General features: G+C 49.2%; 1 protein-coding gene across 3 annotated transcripts in view; it reads right to left on the bottom strand.

Moving 5' to 3' along the window:
• Window positions 1-14998, bottom strand: part of TNPO3 (transportin 3) — a 1119313-nt gene that overhangs the window by 208253 nt on the left and 896062 nt on the right. For all 3 annotated transcript variants that reach the window (XM_085653697.1, XM_085653695.1, XM_085653696.1), the window contains exon 18: window positions 607-701. In XM_085653697.1, the coding sequence (XP_085509823.1) occupies window positions 607-701 (95 nt within the window). The remainder of the gene's footprint in view (window positions 1-606; window positions 702-14998) is intronic.

Raw genomic sequence — 14998 nt, 5'->3', positions numbered from 1 at the left:
CAATGTGTGTGAGGATTAGAAGAGGATATTTATTTAAAAGTGAAATGGAAGGTAAGTGAAATAGAACCTACATGAACTTTTAAAGCCAATCATACAACAATATGGGCGTTAAAATGCTCCAATTGGATGTTTTAAGCAGATTCTCAGAAGGGAAGTGGGTGTTTAAAGAGGATATACATCTTCATATTTTTTCATATTGGGAGTTTCCTCACATAGATTTATTTGCAACATCTTGAAATGCAAAATGCCCAAATTTTGCCTCCACAGTGTAAGAGCAAGGGCTCATTCAGCAATGCTCCTTTGATAAATTGATAAGAAAGTTTTATACGTTTCCAACAATTCCATTGATTCAAATTGTCCTTCTGAAGATTTTTATTAGCAGAATATTTGAGTGCTCCAGAATGGCAAAGCGACTAGCAGTTTCCAGACATCCTTTGTCTGCCCATAAAGCCACAAAGGGAGCCTTGCCGGAGTAGAGAATATGTTTAACAGGAAGCACAGTAAATTGAATAGTCCCAGTGCGACATGCTTGAGTTTTGCAGGATGGTTCCGGAGTTTATGCAATATTATCACAGACCTGCATGGACAATTCTGGTAAAATCTTACCTTGTTGCTAAACGGAATAGGTCGTCCACTGTGTCCGGATGATTTCGCAAACCATTTTGTTGCTCTAACAGCTGAAATGTTGGTATACACAGTGCCTTAGATTATAAAAAAAAAAAAAAAAAAAAAAAAAAAAAAGACCGTGAGGATTTAGCAACTAACATTTATACTTTCATATTCCCTGCCTAATAATCATTCTATTCATAAAAATGCATCGATACAAAGTGCCTCATACCACACTTCTATTTCCAAGAGCTGTACATAATATTAATTCCTACTCCATTTAATGGTACTCAAACCTCTGCATTTAGTAGGGATGAGGAAAAATTCAGGCAAACATTTAAAAAGTTAGATTCTGCCCCTTTTTAAGTTTGCATACAGAGCGAAAGTGGGGCCAGAATGTGCTCCTCATGTAAATTTCCAGACATGGCTTTTTGGGGCATTAAGTTGCCTACATCAGGAGTAGCAATACAAACAACTTTACCCAAACTACAGATTTCAGCCCTAAGGGACAGAATTTGCAAGATCCTCTATACCCCTACCAAAAGCACAAGTTACTTACCTTCGGTTACAATAGATCTGTAAGAAACATTAATTAGTTATAGATTCCTTACCTTAGAATTACCCCCAGGCGTCAGACTGTATCCGGAAAGTTTTTCGCCAGCAGTATCTCTGTGCGTCACAAAGTGGCGTTGGTCAACCCCCCGTCACTGGGATGACGTCATGGCACCTACTTAAAACGCCGCCCTTGTGCGCTGACGTCAGTTCAGTACACGACACCAGAAATCAGTTCCGAGAACGGGGAGGATGGGTAGGGTGGTAAGGAATCTATAACTAACTAATGTTTCTTACAGTTATATTGTTACTGAAGGTAAGTAAGTTGTGCATCTCAAAGAAACAAGTTAGGTATAGATTACTTACCTTAGAATAGATATCCTAGCAATACCAACCCCGGTGGTGAACTCCTCTTCCCAAGGGAGTAGTGGCTGCCGCCGCCCTGGTGGATTGAGCACGCAGTCCGACTGGAGCCTCCTTTTTAGCCACAGAGTAACAAGCCTTAATACACAACATGACCCTTCGAGAAATTGTGCGTTTGTGTACGGCCCGTCCCTTTTTTGTGCACGCGTAGCCAACAAAAATTTGATCAGCCACCCCAAACTGTTTTGTGTGATCCAGATAGGAGAGCGCACGTTTTGGGTCCAGACGGTGGAGCCTCTCTTCCTCCTTTGAAGGAGGCGGAAATAAGGTGGGCAAAGTAATGGTCTGCCCGTTGTGGAAGGCAGTGACCACCTTAGGAAGGAAGGATGGACGTGTTCAGAGAATCACCTTGTCCGGATGAACAGACAGGAAAGGAGGCTTTGAAGAAAGAGCCTGGAGCTCACTCACCCTTCTAGCAGGAGTTATGGCTACCAGGAAAGAAGTCTTAAGAGTTAAGAGACATAAGGGACAGTTATAAAGCGGCTCAAAGAGAGCGCACATTAAATAAGTTAGTAAAAGATTCAAGTCCCACTGAGGAATAACGAAGGGGACTGGAGGAAAAATGTGTGTTAAGCCGTTTAGGAAATGGTTAACTACTGAGGACATAAAAAGAGAGGGCTGAAGATAGAAGGAACAAGAGTACTTCAGAAAGAGGCTCAGATAGGGGATACACAGTATTTGCTGTGCAACATGCCACAAATTTGTTCCACCGGTAGGGATATACAGGCTTAGTGGAGGGACGCCTGGCTGCCAAGGTTACGTCACAGACTTCAGGAGGCAGGTCGAAAGACTTCAACTGCCGCCGCTCAATTGCCACGCAAGGTGGTGTAGAGTGGACAGGTTCGGGTGGAGGACCATACCCTGCTGCTGCAACAGAAGATCCTCCTGAGGAGGCAGTCTGATCGGAGGATCAATGGCCATGTTGAGCAGCTTGGAAAACCAGACTCTTCGTGCCCAATCCGGAGCCACAAAGAATGACTTGGGCCAGATCGCGCCTGATCTTCACCACTCTGGGAGAAGTGGCATAGGCGGAAAGGCGTACAACAGACTGCAACTCCACTCACGACGAAAAGCGTAGCCGAGCGAGTGCGGTCTTGGATATTCCAACACACAGAATTGCTGACATTGCGCACTCTCTTCGGTGGCGAATAGATCTAACCGAGGCTCTCCCCACTGTTGAAAGAGACCTTGCACCACCTCCGAGTGAAGACGCCATTCGTCATCCATCATGCACATGCGGCTGAGTTCGTCGGCCCTGGAGTTCAGGGAACCTGCCAGGTGTTGAACCACCAGGATATGCCCTGATGTTCCAGCAATGTCCAGAGGCGGAGGGGGCCTCCTGACGACCCCACCCGCGCCCTGTTTGTTGAAGTACCACATGGCAGTGGTGCTGTCCGTGAACACCTGCACTACTCTTCATCGGACAGAGGGAAGGAATGCTTTCAGTGCAAGACGAATCGCATGGAGCTCCAGAAGGTTGATTATGAAGCCTGGACTACGCCGGAGACCAGAGGCCTCTGATCTCTGCCTTTCCCATGTGGCCGCCCCATCCCAGAAGAGATGCATCCATCACCACAGTGTGCTCTGGTTGGGGAAGGGAGGGATCTGCCATTGACCCGATCCTGGTTCGTGAGCCACCACTGCAGTTGTTGGGCAGTGCCCTCCGAGATCTGGACGCAATCAGACAGATTCCCCTGATGCTGCGCCCACTGGAACTTCAGATCCCACTGCAGAGCCAGATATGCCATCTGGCATGATCGATCAGCAGGAAGCAGGAGGTCATGAGGCCCAGCAGCCTCAGTGTCATTCTGACCGAAACCCGGGATAGAGGCTGAAAGATCAGAATCATAACCCGAATATCCCAGACTAGCTGCTCGGGAGTATAGACCAGACACCGCGTTGTGTCCAGAACCGCTCCGATAAAGAGGAGCTTCTGAGAGGGAATAAGGTGCAACTTCGGCACGTTGATGAAATACCCCAGCGAATGCAGGAGGTCTGCCGTAGTCTGGAGGTGGGGGGACAACTGCCCACCTTCAACAGCCAGTCATCGAGATAGGGGAAGACTGAAACCCTTGATCTGCGCAGATGAGCTGTGACCACCACCATCACTTTCGTGAACACCCGTGGGGGCGCTGGTAAGACCAAAGGGGAGCACGGTAAACTCAAAGTGCTCATGGCCTACCGTGAACCATAGGTAACGCCGGTGGGCCGGCAGGACGGGGATGTGAAAATAAGCGTCCTCCAAGTCCAACACTAAGATTCAGTCTTGCGGGTCAAGGGCAGACAAGACCTGAGCAAGCGTCAACATCTTGAAATTCTCCTTACTGAGGAAGTGATTGACGTCCCTAAGGTCCAAGATAGGACGCAGGCCTTTGTCCTTCTTGGGAACCAGAAAGTAGTGAGAGTAACAACCACGACCTAATTCTGGGACAGGAACGTGCTCGATGGCTCCCTTGGGTAACTTCCTGCTGGAGACGGGCCAGATGATCCTCCGACATGCGGTGGTATCGCGGTGGCATGGCTGGAGGGGTAGTCTCGAAGGGGAGGGAGTAGCCCCTTTGGACTATTTGCAAAACCCACCTGTCCGAAGTGATGGTGAGCCAGTGGCGGAGGTGATGGCAAATCCTGCCGCCCACTGGCGTTGGATGGGCCTGAAAGGTTGGACTAGGAGGGTTTGTAGGCAGCTGCAGAGGAGGGCTGGTGGACTGGCCCACCTGCTGGCCCCCAAAACCGCAACGGTTGTTTCCATGCCCCCGGTCGCCCTAAGGTTGGGTAACTTGCTGCAGCCTGTGGCTCTGGGTGGGACGTAGCAGGGCACCCCTTCCGTAGCCAAGAGCAGGGCGAAAAGCGGACTGCGCAGGGTGGGTGGAGAAGCCCAAGGACTTGGCCATAGCCTGAGTCCTTGAAGCGCTCTAGAGCGTTGTCTGCATTGTCGCCAAAAATGCGACGGCCATCAAAGAGCACGTCCATCAAGGTACTTTGGACATCACCTGAAAAGCCAGTGGACCTCATCAAGGCGTAGCAACGAAGCGCTACTGACGTTGAAATGGTCCTGCCCAGAGTCGGCAGTGTCCAGCCCACAATGGATCGTAAACTTTGCGGCATCCCTCCTGGCAGCTACAGCCTGGGAGCGCACTGCCCGGGCCTCCTCTAAACAGCGAGGCAGCACTTGCGCCACCGTATCCCGCACTGAGTGCAAATAATGGCCCAAGAAACATGCGGTGTTTACAGACTGCAGTCTAAGCTGGCGGAAGAGAAACATTTCTTGCCAAGGTGGTCCAGCTTCTTGGATTCCCTTTCCGGTGGAGCAGTAGGGAAGGCACTTTTGGAGGTGGAAGCCTGAACTACCAAGCTCTCAGGGATGGGATGTTGGGAGAGGAAAGTGGGGTCGCCCGGAGCCGGCCGGGCAATCATCCTGTCCACGGGAGCCCCCTGTTGGGCCTGAACCACGTGCCCAAAAGGATGTCTGCAAGGGTCTCATTGGACGGCAGCAGGGGCTCCGAAGAGCTTGCAGCCGGTTGAAGCTCCTCAGTCAGGAGGTTAGTCCTGACCACTATGGTAGGAAGCTCTAGGTGGAGAGCCTCGCCCACCCTACGCAACACCACCGCGTATGACGTTCCCTCCTCCGTAGCCACGGTAGGAGACGACAACATGCCAAGGTCAGGGGAGGTGTCCAGACCACTGCTATCCCCCAGTTCCTCTCTCCAGTCCTGTTCACTGTCCAATTGGTCAGTTAAAGGATCACCTGACCCCTCCCAGTCCTCCTCATCCTCTGGGTGCCACTGTGGTTGAAAAGGGATGCCCGGAGTTTACAGGGGCATGAAAACCCCACCCGGCGCCGGATCCAGCGGGGGGGCCGACCAGCACTGAACACGGAATGGGTGCAGTCGGAAGAGGCGCTGGTGGAGGCGTAACGAGGTCAACCGGCGCAGATCGGGATCCAGGCCTAAATCCAGGGGGGGGCCTGCGGCGCCGGCAGCGAAGACCTAGGCCCCCCCAACAGAGTCTGCGGGGCCTGAAGGCGCGCAGGCTGGGTCTGTCCGCTCTAAGATGGCAGGCATTGCCTCGGAGAACGTACAAAGCTCGGCGGGGGTTGCTCCGGGTCCTGGAAAGGCAGGGAAACTCGGAGTCGACCCTTAGGGCTCCGCGGGAGGAGCACCACCCACGTGCCTCGTTGGATCAGACGACTGACGAGGAGAAGTAGAAGAGCGACGATGCTTCTTGGACTTCTTCTTGTGCTTTGACTTACCCGACCCAGAGTGTGAAGACTTCGATGATTTTGAACGGGAATGGTGGTGGCTCGGCCACCGATCCCTCAACCTCCCTCGCGACCGGGACCTCGAACGGCGTGCAGCCGACTGCCGGTGTTCAAGCAGCTTTTGAAGCCGCTCCCGCAAAGCCTTTGGTGCCATCGACCAGCAGTCGGAGCACAACTTGGGATCGTGGACGCGCTCCAGTAAAAAAAGACACACGCAGTGCGGATCAGTCACCGACATCATGCGAGGACAGGATCCGCAGGCCTTGAAACCGGGCATTTGAGTGGAGACTCGACAAAAAAAAAAGTTATCGACAAAAGTCGAGAAAGTTAGTCAAAAAATGACTGCGGTACCACTCTTCCTGAATCTGCGCTGGCTGGCGCGGAAAAAGAAAACTGACGTTAGCGAGCGAGGGCATTCCAGCAACCGTGGAGGCGACCTATGCCACCTTCCGACACGCAGAGGTACTGCGGACAAAAAAAATTCTGGCTCCAGCTTGACGCCTGGAGGTAATTCCTCCAGGTAAGGAATCTATAACTAACGTGTTTCTTTGAGATCCTCTTGTTTGAGGAGGTATAGGTAGTCTGGTGATAGTTTGTGGGACTTTGGTGGAATATTTGGAGGCGTAATGATAAATTCCAGGCAGTAACCATAATAATTTGGAGTACCCAATTGTCTGTTATTGATTGCCAGGTTGGTAGAAAATCTGACAGCCTTCCCCCGACAGATAAAATCAGATATACGGAGCCAAGCAGGACACTAGTGTTTATAGCTCTAGCAGCAGTGTCTGCAGCATCTAAAGAGCGTCTTATTTGATTGTTAGCAATAAGTTGCCCTTCATGAACCAGATCTTGTGCTTTTGATTTGTGTTCCGGGGGGTAAATATTGGATCAGTTGTTACATTTCATTCCAGTGCGCACGGTCGTATCGCGCTAACAGTGCTTGAGTGTTGGAGACGCACCAGAAATTGACTGCTTGAGAAGCTACCTTTTTCCCCAGAAGCGTCAAAACATTTTGATTCCTTATTAGGAGGTGGAGCCTCTCCTGTTGTCTGCGAGTTGGCTCTTTTTCTTGCATTGGACACAACCAGGGAGTCTAGTGGCAATTGTCCCCTTATATATACTGGGTCCGATGGTGCTGGCTTGTACTTTTTCCCCACTCTAGAGGCAAGAATACGAGCTCTGACTGGGTCATTAAAAATGTCATCTACATGCCTGACCATGCCTTTAAGCATGGGTAGTGTATGTGATGACTTCAGTGTGATGACTTCGGTGTGGTACTGAGGGTTTCAAAGAGGAAATCTTCTAATGACTCCTTATGTAGTTGTACCCCATGGTAGTTGGCAGCTCTACCCAGTAACTCGATGTAGCCTACACTATCATCTGGTGGAGAGGGTTTGGTAGGGTACAAATCGGGATTATTGCCCGTGGGCGAATTGGTGTTATATTCGTCCCATGGGTCTTGTAATGGCTGATCATCATCCCTATCCTGATCATCATTTCCATCATCCTGGTTGTCAGGTGTATGTGGTGGTGAATGTTGAGGCCAAATTGGTTGAATCTGAGGGGAAGGTGGTGATGAAGGGCGAATAGATTGAGGAAGATTAGGAGGGGAAGGGTTAGTTACAACAGATCTCTTCTTTAAAGGGATGTGGTATTCTTCTTCTGCATCAGTCCCTTTTAGAGTCACTTTAGTGGTGATATGACCTGTCTGTGGATGGATATACAAAAGCTTATATTTCGGAATTGGTTTGTTAATTGGGGCATCGAAACTGGGCTTTGCAGTTGTTTGCTGCACTTCCGTCTGTTTCGACGCTGACATTTCGGTGCCGGAGTCGAAATCGTTGAGGTCTTCGGATCCGATGATTTTTTCGGGGCAGAGCAGTGGGGTTGGTGCCGGACTTATGTTCCTACAACGAAGGTTTAGGCTCCACAATGGGCTTGGAGGAAGTCTTTTCGGAGCCGCAAGACTTTTTGGTAGGCTTCGGTGCAGAGCCAGAGTGTGGGGCGTCAGAAGGGTGATCTCGGTGCCGACCAAGGCCCGAAGGTGCGAGTTGGACTGGAGCCTTCTTTTTCATTGACATTGTCTCTTGGGTTGAGGGGGGAGGTGTACTCGCGCTACGCTGACCATGTGGGATGTCCTCCTCTTCGTCGGAATGTCGAGCTCGGAGATGGCGACCGGCTACTGCTCCTCCTCTGTTTCCATGGCCTCGCCGGCCTCTTCGTGCAACTCGAAGATGTCCGGAATGGAGCTTGTGCGCTGGCTCTGCATATCGCAACGTCAAGCCTGACCGTCGTGAAGTGCTTTCTTGGAGCTAAAAGCCTGACACGGGTCGCAGTCTTGTTCTCTGTGTTCGGGGAACAAAGATTACACACTTCGTGTGAGTCGGTGCAAGGGTATTTCGCATGGCACCGAGGGCAGAATTTGAAGGGAGTTCGTTCCATCAACTGCAGGTCGACCGGACGCAGGTAGGCCTAACGGCCTTCCACAAACTGCCCATGCAAAAGATTTTAAGTATTTACGATACGCAATAGAAAGGGAGACGCGATCGAAAATAATACCGTCGAGAGTGAGTATCTTGCGTACAGAGGGAAACCAAAGGAACGGTGTCGAACGGGAACACAACAATAGACGTCCGAACACGATGGCGGAAAAAAACAATCTAACAATGGAGTTGATGCCCATGCGCACTATCCCCGAAAGGAGGTGTCACCTACCTCGTGACTGGAAAGACTTCTTCGAAGAAAAACAAAGTGCAAACATCCGGACCCTACACTAGATAGTGATCTATGCATAGCATATGATCTACAGCTCATATGCCTCGAACCTATAGTGATGCACTGCTACAATTAAGACGTTAGTAGTGAACGTCTTAATTATAGCAGTGCATAAGGATTAATTACTTACCTGTAATCCTAGTTCTCTTCCAGGGGTATCCTCATCAAAGTCATAAGCATTAGAATATTCCCACCCATGCGCGGGACACCGGAAACACTATATTATATGTGCCCCACATATATATCCATATATATATATACATATATATACATATATATCTATATATCTATATATCTATCTATATATATATATATATATATCCAGCACAACATCCTCCGTTTACTGGGGGCCACCGACTCTGCAGGGTGGGCTCAAAGGTTGCAGGAGCGGAGAAGCCTGCATATTCAATGCTTCAAAAATAAAGCCCCACTCCGACTTCTGTGCAAACACAAGACTTTATTCGTCTGAAGCAGCATATATATAACTCAAGTCCTGACCGGTTTCGGCGTCACCACGCCTTGCTCACAGGTGAGTTCAATATTTACCATGTGGTCACGAGGCCATAGGATCAACTACAGCCCCCAGCATGCATCATCGTTGCTTTGTAATCACGAGGCACACTGGGATTTTGAGGAGCAGGTTCGAGGGGGGGGGGTGGGGGGGGGGGGGGAAGACAGGCCAGTAGGGCTGGGACCCAAGTCAGTGGGTGTCTTCCTCTTGTTAGCTGCTACACCGCTGTTCGGTCCTTCTTCTTGCAGGTTCTTGTCTGAGGAAGCAAGGTTCAGGGGTGTCCCTAAATGTACAAGTTACTTACCTTCGGTAACGATGTATCTGGTAGAGATGATTTTAGCCGCAGATTCCTTCACGTAGAGTTTTCCGCAGGAGTGAGACTGGACCTGGAAAACTTTCTTGCCCAGCATCTCTGCGCCGGGGGCGGCAACGCGCGACTACGCCCTGACGTCTTCCGCGGGCGTGACGTCAGCGAGGTCACATAAGCTCCACCCCGGCGTGCTGATGTCAGTTTGCTTCGGATAACTTTCCCGCGCCACAACGCGGAGCCATCACAACAAAACTGAAGAGATCATGGAAACAGTGTGCCAAAAAACCAGAGAAACAAAAGAGACAAAAGGTGAGGAACAGCACCAGGTGGCACCGAGTCACCAGGAGGCCACAACAGGAAAAGAGCAGACCACCCCTGAGGAACAACTGTGCAGGCCAGGTGATGGCACCAGGCAGCACAAAAGTACCCGAAAGGCACAACAGTAAAGCCACGACAGGGAAGCGTAAGGCACCCCTCCGTGAAACCACCGAGCAAGCCAGGGCGAGATCCAGGCTGTAGTCACAAGCAGTGGAAAGCACTGGAAGAGAAAGAGAGAGACGGCAACCATAGACCACACAGCAAAGGGCCACATACCCGGAACAGAGGGGCAACAGCAATACATCCTCAGACCACACAGTCAAGGAAGACCAGAGCCCCTGAAAGGAGCAGGAGGCTAAGGACAGGCAAAATAACCCCCAGCGAAGAAGATCGCAAGGGGATCAGGAAGTGTAACAACAAAGGGAAAAAGAGCTAAAGCAGGCCCCTACACTGGAGAGAATCCAGCTGGAGGAAAGCCCAACGGGCAGAAAACGAAAAGAACCTCCACAGAAGACAAGCCACCCAGAGGGAGGAGAGCACGGAAAACCAAACTGAGGGTTCTCGCAGAATGGGGAGGAAGGGCAGGTCATGAATGAATCTGCGGCTAGAATCGTCTCTACCAGATACATCATTACCGCAGATTCCTTAACGTAGAATATATACCCTAGCCATACCCGGAAGGGAGGAGGGCCTGCGAGAGAGCGCCCCCCCCAGGAGAGACCAGGGCCCCAGTAGGGGACATGGCACAAGAACAAGAAGAAAAAGGCCAGGATATCCTAAGCCCAACCAAGGAAGAGCGCCCAACACCCCGCAGGGGCAGACAGCACCCAAAAAGCCTCAATGAACACAAGGGCCACCTCGAACCCAGGGAGAAGAGGCATAGCCAGAGGCAGGACCCACTGGAAGAAACACAAACAGATAGGAAAGAGCTGAAGACACCGTGGCCGCAAGCAGCGGGCAAGGCCGGAACGGCGCCACTGCCAACAGCACAGGCAGAAGAAAAGCACCGTTGCGCAAAGCCCCAGCGGAACCTGGGGCAAGGGCACAAGGAAACACAGCAAGATCACAGCAGTGGAGGAGAATAAGCAGTCCTGCGTGGGCACACGCCGCCAGCAACAGGCAACACCACGGAACAGCGCCCCCAGGAAAAAGCAGATGCCAGCCGAAGGCAGAGGCCAGGGAGGACCAGGACACACCCCAAGGGAGGGGCCAGGCCAGAAAAACACACACACCGACCACGAAGAAGTGGAGGAACCAGCAGAAAATAAGAGACGGAGGACAAGCTCAAGCCGGCCACCAGAACACAGAGGGCAAGGTAAGCCAAACCCTGTGGAACATCAGGTGGAGAACCAAGCCAGAACACAGGACAAAAGTGTGGAACCACCACAAGACAATGTCGCAGACAGCAGACCGGCCGAGCAACGTGGCGACAAGGAGAAGGACAAACCTAGCGCAAGCTGCACCAAGACAAGTGGCAAGAAGATCGCACCTGTGACATACGGTGACGCCACGGAAAGCAAGGAAACCCCATCTCCCCAGCACATGACAGAGCTATGTAATAGCTACAAGAATCCCACATAGGGTACGTTACGTCCCAGAACCATGGGAACACCTCCTAGGAAAAGTTCGCATCAGAGGACAAAACAGAAAGACCTGCAGAAAAACCTGCAGACGGCTTACCAAGCAGCCAACAAAGAAGAGACAGAAGGCCTAATCTCAGGGCCTACCGGGCTAATCAACAGCCAAAACCACACGTGAACAAAGGGTCGAACCAGCAGCCAACAGCAACAAGGGCCCAACAAAAGGACCCCAAGGCAGATCAACCAGACAGAACACACAACCTTGTCTCCCCATTACAAGGTCTCAGGAAAACAACAGGAGAAAACCTCCCAAAACAAAGACCGACAGTCAGGTCACTGAGGGGGGGGGGGCGGTCGTCATCGGAGGAGGCGGGCGAAGCCCTGCAAGAAACCTCCGAATGGCAGAATCCACAGGGGTGTGGAACAGAGCGCCATCAAAGGGAATGTCAACCAGCCGTTCTCCAACGTTCTCAGGGAAAACACTATCCAGTAGCCAGGCATGTCGACGAGAAAAAGTTTTCCGGGTCCAGTTTCACGCCTGGGGATAATTCTACTTTAAGGAATCTGCGGCTAGTAGTCTCTATCAGATACTAGAGTTGGGGGCGTTACAGGTAGGTGTAAGAACCTGGCTCTATATATATTGCACCAAAGTGAGGTACAGTGTGTAGAGTCCAGGAGTCTCCAGATGTTTGGCAGAGGTTAAAGTTAGATAGAAACTTACTCTCTAAAGTGGTAGCTTGGTTAAGCAGTAAGGCAGTATCAGAGGACAGTTTAAAGCATTTGATGTACAAACTCAGTCAGCAAATGGTCTCACACACTCAAGAACTGAACTCTAGGCCAATTGTTTTGTATAAAAAAATATACTGTTTTATTTCTAGAACCAAGCAAGCCTGGTACAGGTAAGCATATAAATAAATACCTTGCAGTAGTAATTGACTTGTTTGGTCACAGCTCAGAATTGCAGTATAACTGGTACTGGTTTTGATTACAGGTTTAAGAAAGCAGTTTGCAACACATTGCAGGTATGGTACATTCAAATGAATGGGCTTTTTAAGTAAAATGCAGTTAATTACTTATCAGATTACTTTTCTAACCATAGTACTGGATCCTAGATTCAGCCCTGGGACATTTCCTGAAAACAGGTGAGTAAATGCTTTTTGTTTAAAGGTATGATTTTTAAGGAATATTATTGTATTTCAAAAACTGAAAGAAACTTTTTCACATAGAATCACCAATGTATGAGAGGAAATTCAATTAGCAGGTAAGTGGGGTTATTGTTACTTTTTCTAACTCAGTGTTGGATCCTGGATCCAGCACTGGGGCATCTCCTGTAAACAGTTGAAAGAATGTGTTTTTGTTATACAGACTATTTTTAACGAATATTTGTAAGTTTGCAAAATCGACACTTAGAAGAATTTCTGGTGAAAACCAGGCAATGTTATCCTATGGAAGGAAAATCAAGTTATAGGTAAGTAAGGTTGTAATTACTTTTCAGGGTCAGTGCTGGGCACCAAGATCCAGCACTGGGATCTCTCCTGATAACAGGTGAGTAAATTCGTTTTCATAATTCGGTGGATTTTAGATGAATGTTTTAAAGTTTCAAAACTCGACACTTAGAAGAATTTCCAAGTGAAACCAGTCAATGTTACCCTATGGAAGAAAGGAATATGCTACTTACCAGTATGCATCTGTTCTTGGCATGTAGAGCTGCAGATGCACACACTAGCATAGTAGATCACCATCTGGTGTTGGTCTCGGATGCTTGCACCTTGTTGTTGTCTTGGAAGAAGTATTTGTAGTAACGAGATAGGTGACTCCTCCCTTGGACGATAGTGTGCATGGGCATCGACTCCATCCTTAGATTGTTTTTCGCCATGATGGGAAATGATGGAGTTAGTAGAAGAAAAAGAGATGTCCATGTGTGTATATCTAAGTAAGATAGAACTGGAACAGATACAGGTCCCGGGGAGGTGGGTGGGCGTGTGTGGATCTGCAGCTCTACATGCCAAGAACAGATGCATAATGGTAAGTAGCATATTCCGTTCGAGGCATATGAGCTGCCGATCACACTCTAGCATAGTCTATACAGCAGTACCTCCCCTAGCGTGGTCACCTGTATCGGTTGCAGTAGTTTGAAATAAAGTTTTATGGACAGCTTGGCCCACAGAAGCTTGTTGCTTTGCTTGTACGTCAACACAATAGTGTTTAGTGAAGGTGTGTGTTGTAGACCATGTGGCCGCCTTACAAATGTCTTCTAAGGGAATGTTCCCTAAGAATGCCATGGAATCCTCTAGTTTGCGTGTGGAATGCGCTCTAGGGGGGAACTGTTAATGTGCGTTTAGCATTTTGGTAGCATATTTGGATACATTTAACTATCCACCTAGCAATCCCAGATTTGGAGATGGGGTTTCCCTTATTTGGTGGGGAGAAAGCTACAAACAATTGTTTTGCGGAAAGATTTAATTCTGTCAATGTATTAAAGAAGGGCTCTTTTAACATCCAAGGTGTGAAGAGCTCTCTCTGTTACAGAGTCTGGGTTTGGAAAGAACACTGGTAACTCCACTGACTGGTTAAGATAAAAGGGAGATATGACTTTTGGAAGGAATTTTGGATTTGTCCTAAGAACCACTTTGTTACGATGTAATTGTAAGAATGGGTCTTGTATGGTTAAAGCCTGGATTTCACTCACTCTTCTAAGAGATGTGATTGCGATAAGGAAAGCTACTTTCCATGTGAGGAACTGTAGTTCACATTTATGTAGAGGTTCAAATAGGGGTTCCATAAGCCTAGTAAGAACAATGTTTATATTCCACACCGGAGAGGGTGGTAATCTGGGAGGAATAATTCTTTTAAGTCCTTCCATGAAGGCTTTGATCGCAGGCACTCTAAAGAGTGACAAGTGCTGTCTATTTTGTAAGTAAGCTGCTAGTGCTGCTAGGTGCAGACGCATGGATGAGTATGCTAAATTACATCTTTGCAAATGTAGTAAGTAGCAAATGATGTTCTGGATGGAGGCATCTAGTGGGTGTATATGATTGTTAGTGCAGTAAATGGCAAATCTTTTCCATTTTGTAGCATAGCAAGCTCTAGTAGTAGGTCTTCTGGCTTCTTTGATAATGTTCATGTAGTCTGGTGGAAGGTTAAGGTAACCGAACTCTAGGACTTCAGGAGACAGATTCAGTTGACCTGGATCTGGATATCTGATCTCTCCATGGTTCTGGGTTGTTAAGGACGGGGAGAGACGCAGTTTTTGGTGTGGAACTAGTGAGAGTTCCAGTAGTGTTGTGAACCACGGCTGGCGTGCCCATGTGGGAGCTACAAGGATCAGCTTGAGAGATTGCTGCCTGAGCTTGCGTACCACTAGTGGAATGAGTGGGAGAGGCGGAAAAGCGTACGCAAATCTGCCTGACCAGTTCATCCATATCGCATTGCCTTTTGACTCCGGGTGCGGAAACCTGGCAGCGAAGGTTGGGGATTTTGCGTTTTCGTGTGTGGCGAACAGATCTATGTCTGGTTGGCCCCATTTTTGGAAAAAGGGCAGTAGAACTTGGGGATGTAGTTCCCACTCGTGAATCTGTTGTGTCTGGTGACTTAACAGATCGGCAATCTGATTGTGAACCCCTGGAAGGTGTTCCGCAAGTAGGTATATGTTCTGAGGAATGGCC

Source organism: Triturus cristatus, chromosome 4_1 (assembly GCF_964204655.1).
Source record: "Triturus cristatus chromosome 4_1, aTriCri1.1, whole genome shotgun sequence".
Lineage (NCBI taxonomy): Eukaryota > Metazoa > Chordata > Amphibia > Caudata > Salamandridae > Triturus > Triturus cristatus.
Note: the sequence above shows the minus strand (reverse complement) of the source record. Positions and strands in the feature narration are given on the sequence as shown.